Source organism: Schistocerca cancellata, chromosome 3 (genome assembly GCF_023864275.1).
Source record: "Schistocerca cancellata isolate TAMUIC-IGC-003103 chromosome 3, iqSchCanc2.1, whole genome shotgun sequence".
In the NCBI taxonomy this organism is placed as follows: Eukaryota; Metazoa; Arthropoda; class Insecta; order Orthoptera; family Acrididae; genus Schistocerca; species Schistocerca cancellata.
Window position 1 is genome coordinate 557,060,567 of NC_064628.1, and position 14,979 is coordinate 557,075,545.

A 14,979-nucleotide genomic window follows, 5' to 3' on the forward strand; every position below is an offset into this window, starting at 1 on the left:
ATAATATTTGTCTTATTTTGTATAACATGAGGGACCATTACATCTCTTATTGATTTATTTGGTATGTATCTCTCAATTACTGTCAATACTATTCCTCTGAATTTGAACCATATCTGGTCTATGCTTATATAGTCAGATCGTAATGAATGGAAACTGTCTCTTAGGAAGGCATCAACAGAATTTTTATCTGCTTTTTTAAAATATGAGTAGATGTATTTTACATTTTATGAGTCTGGGTGTTAGCAGTATTCAGTCTGACTACAACAACCTAGTGGCTACTAACTTCTGTATCTGTCATGATGATCCTGTTTGCTCAGACTTATTTGTTGCTAAAATGTCAAATACATTTTCACAACCATTTACACTTAATTTTTCAATGCCAGTAAACTTCACAAACAGCCATGTACTTTAAGATATTTAATTTATTCTGAAAGCAACCACTTTCAGCAATTCATTTTGCCATCTTACCAGCTGATGTCACATAACCATGATGGACCAACAGAGATTTACAATTCAAGTGGGCTCCTGCACTAATAGTTCAAAATAATTTTCTGAGAAAGCATTCAGAAGCATTCAATAATATTTTGGGCAATGTTGTATGCTTACCATTGACATTAAACATGTATTTTTGTCAACACATTGAAGGTAGATTGAAGTCACCACCAACTATAACTGTATGCGTGTGGTACCTATTTGAAATGAGACTCAAGTTTTCAGTGAACTGTTCAGCAATTAGAATGAGATTTTCACTCTGCAGCAGAGTGTGCTCTGATATGAAACTCCCTGGTGATTAAAACTGTGCGCCTGACCGAGACTCAAACTCGGGACCTATTGCCTTTCGCGGGCAAGTGCTCTACCATCTGAACTACCCAAGCACGACTCACGCCCCATCCTCACAGCTTTACTTCTGCCAGTACCTCGTCTCCTGCCTTCCAAACTTTACAGAAGCTCTCCTACAAACCTCGCAGAACTAGCACTCCTGAAAGAAAGGATATTGCGGAGACATGGCTTAGCCACATCCTGGGGGATGTTTCCAGATTTTCACTCTGCAGTGAAGTGTGCACTGATATGAAACTTCCTGGCAGATAAAAACTGTGTGCCAGACCGGTCTTCAGCAACTGTTACACTTTGAGTTGGGGTGTCAGTAAAAGGAAGCAGTTATTAAGTTATTCCAGTTGTCAAGTATAATCTATACCCACAGTGACTCACAGGAACTATCTACTTCAGTTTCGCTGCAAGGTATACCACTTTTGACAGCAATAAACCCTCCACTACCAACTGTATTAATCTATCCTTTCTGTACATGGTTAGGTCCTTTGTAAAAATTTTTGTCTGAACTTTATTTTCGGCTTTAGCTAGATTTCCATACCTATAATGATTTGAGTTTCAGTGCTTTCTGTTATGCTTGAAGCTGACACTTTCCAAATACACCTATGACAATTTACAACTACAGTACCAACTGTTGCTGGGTCTACTTTCTGTGTTTGACCTGCACCCTTTTAGACTGATCCCTTTCTATAGTTTCCCACTAATCTAAAAGCCCTCCAGCCTCTCTACACAGCCCTCCCTACCAATGCAGACACATCCTTTTTGTAGTAGAGCACACATGTATTAAGTGGGCCCTGGGAACCCATCACTCTATGGTGGAAGTTGAGGAATCTGCAACATACATGGTCAAAGAACCACTTGAGACTCTGATTCAGACCCTCCACTTGGCTCTGTACCAAACAACCACCTTCAGTTCTGTTGTTGATGCTACAGATTGATGAGGGGTCAACTTCAGTACAGGCAGTACCAGAGGTGGCCACAGTAGTGGACCGATTGAGGGATATGTGGTTCATGCTGGACATCCCTCAGATTCTCACATCCAGCTCCCCACAGTGATGCCCATTTGCAACAACCTCAAGCTGTGCGACTGAAGCTAACATTGCCTTCATCTTGCAAGCAAGGTTAGCAGTCTTTATCACTTCAGCTAGCTGTCCAAAACCAGAGAGAATCTCTTCCAATACAAAGTGACATACATTATCAGTACTGACATGAGACACCACCTGCTGCTGGCTGCGCCCTATGCTCTTCATGGCAGCCTGAAGCAGCTTTTCCACTTCTGGAATGAATCCTTCCAGTACACACATAGAGTGCACACTGGTTTCAAGACCCTCATAGGAAGCTGAATCCGTAAGGTGCCACATTATGCACCTACATCTTAGTAACTACCAGTAATCCCATCCTTTGTGATTGCCCTGACCTTGCAGGCTGGAGGCTTTCTTTGGGAGCAAGACAAGCAGCTGCATTTGTCTCAAGGTCTTTGTCAGCCACAGACAGCATTCAAAACCTGTTGATCAGATGACCCCAGGAGGCTCTCTAATCAGCCACCCAGAAAGTCTCTCACTGTGTGCCACACCATAGGACAACCTCTCACTTGACCAAAGGTGAGGGGCAACCTCAGTATAGGCAGTACCTGAGGTGGCCACAGTAGTGGACCAATTGGGGGACATGTGGGTCATGCTGGACATCCCTCAGATCCCCACATCCAGCCCCCAACAGTGATGCCCACTGGCAGCAACCTCATGCTGTATGATTGAAGCCAACACTGCCTGGAGCTGTGAGTGAAGAGTCAACACGTCAGATTGCATCTGAACACAGCAATCACTTTTCCTATCCATATTGAAGATGGTGGAATAAAGTCTAGACAGTAACCACTCAGATAATTGAATATAAGTTGCTCCAGTTTCAAGTTCATAAAAATAATTCATAAACAAATGGTCTACTCATCTGATCTGCTGCGGGAAGCTGTCTCACTGATGATCTCACTGACACTGAGTTGTTCTAACCAAAACAAACAAACAAAAGCATGTACAATAAGAGGGACAATACAAACATTGATACAAGCAGTGGTACTTTATGTTGCACTGCTATTAAAATGAAAAGCTGTTCCTAGCAAGCATGCTAGAAACTTAACGATTTGTCCTAGTAACCACTCAGGTATTTGGAAATAAGTCACTCTTGTTTGAAGCTCATAAAAATAATTCACAAATGAATGGAGTACTTGCCTGTTCAGCTAGGGGAATGAAAGGTGCTTCTTCACTGACAGTTTGACAGACACTGAGCTGTTCTAACCAAAATCAACAAACAAACAAAAGCCTGGAGTCATACGAGCGTCAATCCAAACATTGATACAAGTGGCAGTACTTTCTGCTACATTGCTATTGAAACAATAGACTGTTCCTAGTAAGCACTCAGACATCCAAGAAATTTAAACAGTTATACTAGTGACCACTCAGCTAACATGAAAACAAAACCCAGATTTGAGAAGGGCAACAACTCGCCTGTAGATGAATGAGTGGTAGTGCACAGACACATGTAATGCACTAGTTTTTAAAAATCATCTATTCCTCCAGTGTATATGTGAACCCTGTGCCTCTGACTTTTTCCACGTGCGTATGTATCTCGCCATCTGTAAATGAGACAGAGGCAGAGAGAGAGAGAGAGAGAGAGAGAGAGGATGAGAATGAACAGAAAGGGGAAATGAAGAAAAATCAAATAGACAATATAGTGAAAAGAGAATTATATGACATAAAAAAAGGAAAAAATTAGGAAATTTGAAGTGAAAAATGAATCAGATAGAATGCTTGAAATAATTTGTTCAAGGAAGGTGAAGAAAGACAAATTACAACATGAAGTAGGAAAGGTAATTTTAGAGGGGTTACTGACTTAATGTGCCACAATCATCAAATAAAGCAGGAAAACAAATAGTTGGGCTAACTTAGTACAGTAAGGAAAAGTAGAAAACTTGGAAATGTTTTAAAAGATGAATGTATGTTGCCATGATCATATGACTGATGTGGTCTTTTTTATTTGAAACAGAATTTTGATTTCGATAGCTTTGTTATTTTTGTTGATGAATGTAGAATTTCTTTTAGCATCCAGCTCAAGAATTTTTCAGCATTTGTCCACATTTTCTAAAAGTGCTTCAAAGACCTAATATATTGATAACATTGCAGTACTTCTTATAAATACCAAAATTTTCAGCATGCAAGTGTGTCTGATTACTGAGGAATATAGTGAGGGATATTACTGAATTGTTTGAGCTTACACTGAGGTGACAAAAGTCATGGGATAGTGATGTGTACATGTATAGATGCTGATAGTACACAAGGTATAAAAGGGCAGTGCATTGGCAGAGCTGCCATTTATACTCAGGTGATTCATAGAAAAGGTTTCTGACTAGACTGTGGCCACACGTGGGAAGTAACAGACTTCAAACATGGAATGGTTGTCGGAGATAGACACACGGGATATTCCATTTCAGAAATCATCAGGGAGTTTAATATTCTGAGACCCACAGCATTAATAGTGTGCCAAGAATACAAAATTTCAGGCATTGCCTCTCAACAGGGACAATGCAGTGGCTGATGGCCTTCATTTAATGACGGAGAGCAACAGCATTTGCGTAGAGTTGTCAGTTCTACCAGACAAGCAACAATGCTTGATATTACTGCAGATATCAATGTGGGACATGCAACAAAAGTATCTGTTACAACATTGTGTCAAAATTTGGCATTAATGGTCTATGGCAGCAGACAAACAACATGGGTGCCTTTGCTAACCGTATGACATCGCCTAGAGTGCTTCTCCTGGGCTTGTGACCATATTGATTGGACCCTAGACAATTGAAAAAGTGTGGCCTGGTCCGATGAGCCCTGATTTCAGTTGGTAAGAGCTGATGATAGGGTTTGAGTGTGGTGCAGACCCCATGAAGCCATAGACCCAAGTTGTCAACAAAGCACTGTGCAAGCTGGTGGCAGCTCCTGATGTTGTGGGCTGTGGAAGGGATTGGTCCTTTGGTCCATCTTAACCAATCATTGACTGGAAATCCTTATGTTTGGCTGCTTGGAGACTATTTGTAGCCATTGATGGATTTTGTGTTCCCAGACAACAAAGGAATTTTTATGGATGATGATGCTCCTTGCCACGGGGTGACAATTGTTCCTGATAGGTTTGAAGAACGTTCTGGACAATTTGAGTGAATGATATGAGCACCCATAACACATTTATGAGACATAATCGGGAGTTTAGCTTGTGCACAAAATCCTGTACTGGGAACACTTTTGCAATTATGGACAGCTATAGAGGCAGCATGGCTCAATGCTCCTGCAGAGGACTTCCAACCAGTTGTTGAGTCAGTGCCACATCAAACTGCTACAATACACTGAGCAAAATAAGGTCCTACAGGATATTAGGAGGTATCCAATGACTTTTTGTCACCTCAGTATGATGTGAGTACATCAGGCATTCAAATAGTGACCACTTTGTTGCCTCCTCCTCACTCATTTTTTTTAAGCTTGTTGTTCAGTGTCTTCTCAAAATAAATGTTGTAAAATTTTCTATGTCTCATATTAACAGCTTTTTTTTTAAAAAAAAAGATAGTATTTTTCATGCACTTAGTAAGAAATAAGATACACATAATTCATAAAATTCATTGATTACAGGCAAAAGTATCTGAAGTTAACTTTGATGTTGCCATTGCACAGATTCAAATTTGAAATGTAATTTGTCTTTTGTTCTTTTTGAGGATTTTATCATTATTTATTTTAATGCTTTGGAAAATGTCTTGAGAATTTAACTAGAGTCTTTTGAGAAGTTTTTGGTATTCATTGGGACCTTGTATGTCTGCATGTTGAAGATAGTGTATGACTTATAAGTAGCTTTTTCTAACAATACCTGTGCCTATGTAAGCACCCTACATAATGTGATGTGATGGGAATGCCCGGATGTAACTGACACTGTATACAAACAGGAGCTGTTTCAGATGTAGGAGGGGTGATAATAGGCTGAAAAAGAAATTTTCAGTAAATTTTTTGCTCAAGCCCCTAAATTTGCTCAATTTCTGTCATCTCAGTCAGGCATGAAGATCTGTTTCAAAACAATGATACTAATCTTTGCAGCCTTAAGTGCTAAATTTGATTAAACACTACTAACATAATAAACATTAAATTAATGTCTAATAATAACTGCTAAGCTCTGGGTTTGTGTCTGTCTGGCATATGGTTTTAATATCTCACAAAGTTTCAGTGTGACACATAGTTTATGTATAGTGAAAGATTCACTTTCAGTAAAGGACATAGAAGAGCACTGCGTAATTTGGATACATGAGAAAGTGCTACTGACAGGTTGCTACTTCAAGTCAAGCAAACATATAGGCTTGGGTGGCTACACTGATGAAATATTTCCTGGAGAGTCAAAGATCTGCTCTAAAGTCTCAGTTGGGCCCAGAATTTCAGTCTGGCAGAAATTTTCATTACCCTCTACTCATTACAACAGACTGAAAGGTTTATTCCAGTTTTGATTTTTCATATTATGATATATTATGTCCATTTGATAATTCAATCAGCAGAGGAAATTTTGGCAAGTAGGAGGAACCACTGAGTCAGGCCAAGAGGCATGTTTGGATAGCTTCACGGTAAGCAGTTACTTGGAAAACAGTGACACTGGTTTGAGTCCTGGTTCTGGCATCTATTTTCAGTTATCACTTTGGATACTTGCTAAAGAAACAAGTTCTAGCTTCACTAAATATTTATTCAGGGAGTAAAGATAAAGTGTGCTGCAGTAGGCACCATCAGAATTAATTATTGTCCCTAGAATACTAAACTACACCACAGTTAAATCATTTGATCCCTGAATATGTTAACTGCCACTGTCTCTCATTGTATGATCCATAATGTGTTAGTAACTTATTGTCTTGTGCCCTTATTTCATACATCATACACTGCAGTTTTTAGAATTATTCTTCATGTTTTTCTTTAATATTACTTTCTTTCATGTTGAGTAGGCCTATGGTTATGAGTGGTGGTCTTGATCACAGTGCTGCATAGATGGTTTTTATTCTCCATCTGCAATCAGGAGTCAACAGATATGTCACACAAGTTTACTATCTCTCTTGGATATGTCTTTTACAATCTATTTTCCCTTTAAACATTTAACTTTGTTTCAGTATATCATTGCGCATATCTGGAGCAAACTACCATCTGTGCGTAGGTACAGTCCCAAATTTCTGTTCTTAATTGTTATAAAAGAATGATCAACTTAGATAATGAATATGGAAGGTATTTCTCCAAAGAAACAAGTCAAAATTTTCCTCAATTTTGATACAGTAGTAATTTGTACATTAGTGTGTCATCTATTATTAATTTACAGTGCAAATGAATTGTTCTGTGACTAATATAGATTTGTACTGTACTGGAATAAAACAGTTGCATCCACCCTTTCATAACATTTGGTCTATTAAAAAACTGCCAGCCTCTGTATTTTGCATTATTGTATGTACTCATGGTTTTTGTTTATTTTGCATTTGCTGTGACTTTCACTATCCTTTAGGTAGGCTACATATAAACACCATCGTCATATTTTTTAGATGTACAATAAATTGTTACTTGACGGTAACTACTAAAAAAAGAAAAAATAAGATAGTGCACAGTGTCAGTTGAGCTGCACGTTGCCCATGTAAGGGTTTCTAGGGGCAACAAAAACTTGATTTTCTATATTTCACATAATTATCGACCGAATTTAAAAATAAAAAATACTGTCATCTATTCATTAAGAGGTATAATCTTATGTCAAAAGTTTTTCACAGTAAGGCAAGTGATAGTCAGAAACTGTGCCAAGTCTTGAAGAAGTGCAGTTCACGGCGCCCAAATTATCCAGAGTATATCGTCTAGTGTTTGAGAATGACACTTTCGCAACTTTCAACAAACTTAAGACATAATGTCAAACTTTTTCCCGCCGACGTCCTCCCCCCCCCCCCCCCCCCCGCCTCAAAAAAAAAAAAAAAATCTCTAACTACATTTTCGCAGTTCACGCAGTAAAACTGCCACCTTAAGCACGAAGTTGTGTAATTTATTACTGCCTAACCACTAACTGTGGCCGTGACATATTTTGCATACGGTATCTACATACACAACTGAATGTACCTGCAGAATTATAATACGATTGTGCAACACATAGTTTGAGACGTGTGACATTTTATGCACAGTATACCGATTCTTGAAAGAACCAGCAATGGGTTTATGGCAGGCCTAATTCCAGTTTGCTGGAAAAGTTCAGATGAGTTCCTATTCGCGAGAGAATAGTAAAAGGAAGGTCGTCGTCACCATGATGATGAAGAGTTATGAGAGACCGAGGTACTCCCCTGTTACGGTAATGGTGCCAAATGCCCAAACATGACTTTCATCTGCCCAGAGGCGTCTGAGGTGGCATCACATGGCACCGGACCTCCCTGAACTGTAAAGAATTGATATTTTATTATATACTACTTTGTAAATGTGAAACATGTGTTGAGAATAACGTATGTTTGTATATATATATTATGTTATTGAATGCTTATGGAGTTTACTCGCATGGTATTTTGCAACAGATTCGTTTAGCATCAATTAGTTTAAGTAGAGTTCTTTGTCTAGTTGAAATTAATGAATAATAAGATTTTCGGCAACATTTTTCTCTATTGCTTTCAATCTCTAAGAGATGGCGTTGTCAACGTCAAAATTTGTACCTTCCGCTGTACTGAGCGGGCAGGACACTGCTTTCGCTTTGCCGGGTAGATTAAACGGAGAACTGTGCATATAGCGTAAGGAAGATGTGAAGCAGACAGTAGTTTTACGCTGATGTGTCTGTACAAATAACGTGCCCAAACAAATTTAATAGTCACAGAGAGAGACAACGAAAGGCATTCACTATTTCTCTGAGATGCTTTATCGTAAAATATTATGTACAACATTGCCCCAATTAGTTGTTGATGCAGTCACCGGTGTGTTGGTACTAAAAGTAGATATGCTTCTGTAAATGTAGTGAAACTCATTTGTTGTATTAAACTGAAATCTCCAACTACATCGATGTTCTTCGCCTGTGTGTCCAAGGGTTTAGTTTTCGTGTGAAACGTCGACAATAGCTAAACATGTATGACTTGTACAAGATTTTGAATAGGGGGATATTTGCAGTTAATAAAATAAAATATTTCACTTCAGCAGAAGTTGTTGAACAGCTAAAGGAGACCATACGTAGGGGTACGTAACCTAATCTTGTATTTTGTGTACGCTTCTAGTTCGCATAAGTCAACAATCGCATTTATCTGTAGGACCCTCTTTACTTGTGTGAGAGTACAACGAATTGTTGCATTAAACGTCAGTCAGTTCTTTAAATTTCCATCGTTCATATTCACGATGTCCATTTCGAAGTAGAGAGTGTCATTTGCAGATAAGGTTAAGGTCGTGTATGCCGTATGTATGTCTGACTAAATGTGATTACACGTCTGTAGATACAGTGTGTGAGCCTAACTACTCATTGGAGCATCCGAAAATTTGTGGTGAAAAGATCCAGTCCAACCATATTGAAAGAAAGAAACAAACAAAAACTTATTATAGCCTGGCGAAAATTATGAATCTGAATAAACACTCAATACAGTGTTGCTTATGTAGATAGCTTATGCGTATCAAAACATCACAGAAATGAAAAATAATGTAGATCTGAGAAAGAAACAAACACAAATAGAACTGTCAGGTGTAGAGCTTACAGACTTGAATGTTTATATAAGAGCAGCTTGCATCCTTCTACAAAAATCTAGCGTTGCTAACTGAAAAATTAAGTAGAAGAAAGTGTTAGTGTTTTAATATGTGGCAATCTTAACATAAATTTTCTGTCAGACATTTGAGCTTCGAATATTTTATACACAGGTACAGTCTTAACTGATGGTTGAATCTCCAACTAGAGTACCAAACTATAGTATTAGCTGTCTGGACTAAGTAGCCAATAACAGTTGCACAGTATTCTCTTTACATTTAGGATTCTCAGAACATAATGCATTAATAATTCAGGTTAAGTTTCCACTGAACAAGCATCAACCTAAAAAGTTGTATGGAGGAGAAAGTTCAGTAAAAACAATATGCACAGTTTCCTCTCTGATATGCAAAAAGAAAACATTTTCTACTATTATCCTACCTGTCACTTACCGTTACAAACAAAAAATATAAACAGGGGCACAAAATCCTCAAACTGTATCACCTCGGGAATAATCAGATCAACTCAGAGGAAAAGAGAACATCCCTCTATTAACAAAGCGGAACAATGTGGCAGTGAAGAATTTAAGAAATACTTTATTTCATATAAAAAGATATGCAGTTAGTGCATCCAAAAAGCTATGAAATGGTAACCACATCAAACAAATCGATTCACAAAAACAGTTGAAAACCTGCACCTCAGAAATAATCATCTCCTAAAATCAGAACTAAATTTATGCCCTGACTGACTATTCTTAATGCCAGCATGAGAAATTGGGATAGAAAAAGTAATTTATAGCAAAATAAAGAAAAAAAATTCATTTGCTGGCCAAGAACAAATCCTGTACTTTCTCCTGCATAATTGGTGTAACATTATCAATAAACCATTGGTTTACGTAGTAAACTCCTCATTCCTGAATGGTATATTTCTTAGTAAGCTCAAAATTGCAAAAATCATACCTGTTCATAAAAAGGGAAGTAAAGAAGATCATAGCAACTACTGACCTACTGCAGTGCTCTCAATGTTTGATGAAGTATTTGAATATATGATAGCCATCTGACTTAATTTGCTTCTAAGCAAAACAAAAATCTTGTCACCTGCTCAGTTTGGTTAGTTGGTTGGTTTAAAAAGGGGGGAGGAGGAGAAGGGGACCAGACTGCTTGGTCATCGGTCCCTTCAGTTTGGCTTGTAAGAAAAGAAAACTACTGCTGATGTAAAACATGAACTATTAGGTCTTACTCGGGAGCTCATCAACAGAAGACTGCCGGCCATAGATATATTTCTAGACGTCACGAAGGCTTTCGACGTGATTAATGATAGCATACTGCTGCAAAAGATGTATTCCTATGGAATAAGAGGAACCACCCATTATTGGTTTACAAACTACAGCAGTATGTTGAATTAAATAAAATCAACCACTCAGGATCAGCTAGTGCAGCACATTCTTCCACACACCATAAAGCAAGGTGTTCCCCAGTCATAGTCTGGGGCCTCTTTGTGTTTTTAATTTACATAAATGATATTCCACATAGCCTGTCAGACACAAAAACTCTTCTGTTTGCCGATGAAACCACTGTTGTAATATCTGCTACAGAATAAATTCCCCAGTCTGCTGTACATGGAACCACACATCAATTAAACCCGTGGGTTAACAAAAGCAGGCTGCATCTTAATGTAAACGAGACAGTTGGACTGCCCAAAATAGACATCCACTGGTGCCAACTGTATCACTGGGCAATGATAGCGTTGAATTTGGCAATGAAACTAAATTCTTGGGGGGCTTCCGTAACTGACACTCTTACTTGGAAAAAACACATTAGGTTTAACTAGCAAGGAACTCAGTGAAGTATGTTTTATGATCAGATCAATAAGGAATGTTTTAAAAATGAGTACACTGATATCAGTGTATCCCATTCAATACTTAACTATGGAATTATTTTTTGGGGTCAAAATTCAGAATCAGTTAAGTTATTAAACTTGAAGGCAGTCAGAACAATTTTTTTTTCAAACAGCAAAGAGAAACAAGTAAACTATCTTTTAAGAAGCTGAATATATTTCCCCTTCCATTCCGCTACATATTTAAAAAAATTACAAGAAAAGAAGGAAGATTGGGTTTAACATCCTGCCGACATTGAGGTCATTAGAGACGGAGCACAAGCTTGGATTGTGTCAAGGATGGGGAAAGAAACTGGCTGTGCCCTTTCAAAGGAACCATCCTGGTATTTGGCTGGAAGCGGGTCTGAACCATTGTCATCCTGAATGAGAGTCCAGTGCACTAACCACTGCGCCACCTCGGTCGGTAGAAACATTACATTTCACTATGAAAAACATTAACAAACTTGAGAGATATATGGATTGCCACCATCCTGACCTGAGACCAAAGCCTCTTTAACAATAACTCCCCACTAAAGAAACCTTTACAATAATGGTGTTAAATGTATGAGAATAAAATTATAAAAATCCCACTTTCCAGCAGAAAAAAATTTAGGAGGTAAGTAAATTTAAAATGAATGTGTTATCTCTCTTAATAAAACATCGTTTTTACACCATCCAGGAATATTAGGAATCTGATCTGTCCTTAAATAAAACAAACACAATAACCACCCAAGCTATTGTCATGCACATCTGCTATCCGTTATGAATTAAAAATGTTAGTAGTTGAGTATTTTAAGTCATCTTTCCCATTTGTGTAGCACATAAGAAAATAAAATGATAAACTGTATGAAGTTGTAGCTATTAGAACCTGTGCTGTATAGAAAAAAATAACACTCTCAATATTATAATGTTCCTATCTGCTGTTTGTACAGGGTCTTTAGTAAAATTTTGTGAAAATGCTGTATGATATTCATGTTGTAATCTGTGTTTTTGTATTGTCTTGTATCATTTAATAATATGTATTTTGTATTGACTTATCCTGTATCAATTGTACAAGCTATATACTGATTTGATCCACAGGACAAATAATGAATTAAAAAAAAAAACTATTACAGGCTGGAGAATATTATTAATTCAGATAAACACTCACTACAGTATTGTCTACTAAGCCTGCATAGTAAAACAGTTTGTGACAACTTGATTTTTTGACACAATTACCTTCATAATTTGGATGATTAATGAGATACCAAATCATTTACAATATGGAAGACCGTATTGTACCCCAAGCACATTGTAACTCCCATCACATCTGCACATGCTATGTGAGAACAGGTTATGGACTCTGGAACATTCTGTGTTGTCTTGCACCCCAAGTCTAGCAGCAGCCACACTAAGGAATTGCCATCCCATGCTGCTGTTCATACCACAGCACAGCAGGATGGCTGCCAAGTTCTGTAATCATTGTCTAGGGTGTGCTGTCGCATCTGCTCATGCGAGGTCCTCATTTAAGAGAATGGACACACTATTGTGTTCTTCATCAGAGACATAGTGACAACTTTTGGAAAACTGTGTGTGTCAATAATACATCAACTGATTTTCGAGTAGGTCTAAACATAGCTGAACATAAATTTTTATTCATGCTACAATCTGCACTTAAGAGGCTTTGTTACATACTTCACTTGTGATATGGTGGAAGAAAGAATCAAGAGCTGCACTTTTAGCAGTTGTAACTGTGTTAACAGTTATTAAGTGTCTTCTGTTGCATAAGTCTTTTTAGGAATGTAATAACTAACTTTCTAAATAACTTCTAAATGAAGACTTTATTTGTTAATGATGGTGACTATAAAATGCATACTCTTAATATTTTTCTCTCTGCTTTTTTTTCAGGTGTTCATGAAAGATATTTGCCAGACCCATTCAAAGTAGGTCATGGTGGTACTTTAGATGATACAGCAACCGGAGTTTTAGGTAACAGTTTCTTGAAGGTGGCACAGTCTGCCTGGAAAGTCCTGCATATTTTTCAATCAATTTATTTTCTTTGAATTGACCAACTAAGATATGTAAAAACTTCAGTTCCTTCTCTTTCTTTGTTTCCCATCTTTCCAGTACTCAGTCATTTTCTCACCAATGTATCTTTTTTTTTATTCTGACCGCTCCAATTTCCTATTTTGCCTTCCTTGAAAGGATTGTAATTTTTTTTAATTTTTTTTTTTTTTTTTTTTTAAATTTCTGATTCTTTGATGTTGTTTCTGTCTAGTTCTTTCTTGTTCCTGTAACCCACACTACTGTCCATTTCCTGATGTACTGGAATGTCACTCATTTAATACAAGCAACCAAAGGAAAAATAACCTTTGCTTTGCCATTACTTGTTCCATTTTAGCTATATTTTTGTAAATCTCCTCATTCCATCTTGTTTTCCAACCATCTGTGGTTTGTATTGTGTGCATTATTTTTCTAGTAAATAATACATTTAAAAAAAATTCTGGGGGTTTCATTTGTGACTCTCAAAGAAACATACCTCCTAAATTCAAGTCAATAATTTATTTTCCTATGCCAGACACAATTTTCCAGTTATAGGCAATTTTTTTCTCCCCCCCCCCCCTACTGTGTGTATTTATATAGACAAAAAAAAAACAAGTATCACCATTCTATCCACTTACATAATGATGTGGAAACCATTCCTTCAGTGTATAAACAAAAAAAATATGCTGACCTATACATTATCATTTGCTGTGTGAAATTACATATTTGAAATAAAAAAATATATATACAGGGTGAGTCGCGTGAGACGTAACACCCCCTTTATTGCGGAGGTGATTGCACGTATCAGCATGCAGTTTTCAGCGAATCATAGTGGACTATGGGGCACATACATTGGTATATGCACAATAATCACAACGTTTATATTGACCGAGATAATCAGGCAAGTGCATGTTTTGTAAATGGGACGCTGTACTTTTTTTTACCATCATTCGAACGCTCTGGAAAAGACGCGTATAGGGATGTAACGCATGTTGCTATTGTGATTCAAACTTTGCTTAAAAGAGGGCGGATGAGGATTTACCTATGTAGCGTAGGCCATGCATGCTGCATAGACCACGGCAACTCGGCCTGCAGGTCGCGCGAGGTGTGTTTACAGTCTGCAGCTGCTTCCGACCGCCTCGACCTTCAGTCGTACAATATTTCCCAGCGTCTTTTAAGCGAAGTTTGAATCACAATAGCAACATCCATTACACCACTATACGCGTCTTTTCCAGAGTGTTCGAATGATGGTAAAAAAAGTATAGTGTCCCATTTAAAAAACATGTATTTGCGTCATTATCTCGGTCAGTATAAACATTGTGATTATTGTGCATGTACCAACAGAATAATGGGGGTGTTACGTCTTAAGCGACTCACCCTGTATATACAATTGTATTTTCTCGGGGAGAGCTCATTTTATTCTCATGTGAACAATTTTGCACTCTCAAATAATGTTCCAGCACTAGTCGGTTAGCATTGCAGGCATCCATTTCCTTTCACAGTCCTTTTCCAAGAACGTTATTTCTGGATGGAACC

General features: G+C 37.7%; 1 protein-coding gene across 2 annotated transcripts in view; it reads left to right on the top strand.

The window, feature by feature from the left end:
- The first annotated feature begins 8,563 nt into the window (after positions 1–8,563).
- LOC126175400 (pseudouridylate synthase TRUB1-like) overlaps positions 8,564–14,979 on the top strand; it is a 73,896-nt gene continuing 67,480 nt past the window's right edge. Inside the window, exons 1-2 of one of the 2 annotated variants that reach the window (XM_049922191.1) lie at positions 8,568–9,056; positions 13,309–13,389. In XM_049922191.1, coding sequence (XP_049778148.1) covers positions 8,948–9,056; positions 13,309–13,389 — 190 coding nt within the window. In that variant the 5' untranslated portion in view covers positions 8,568–8,947. Of the gene's footprint in view, positions 9,057–13,308; positions 13,390–14,979 lie in introns of both variants that reach the window. The other variant, XM_049922192.1, reaches the window with a different exon arrangement.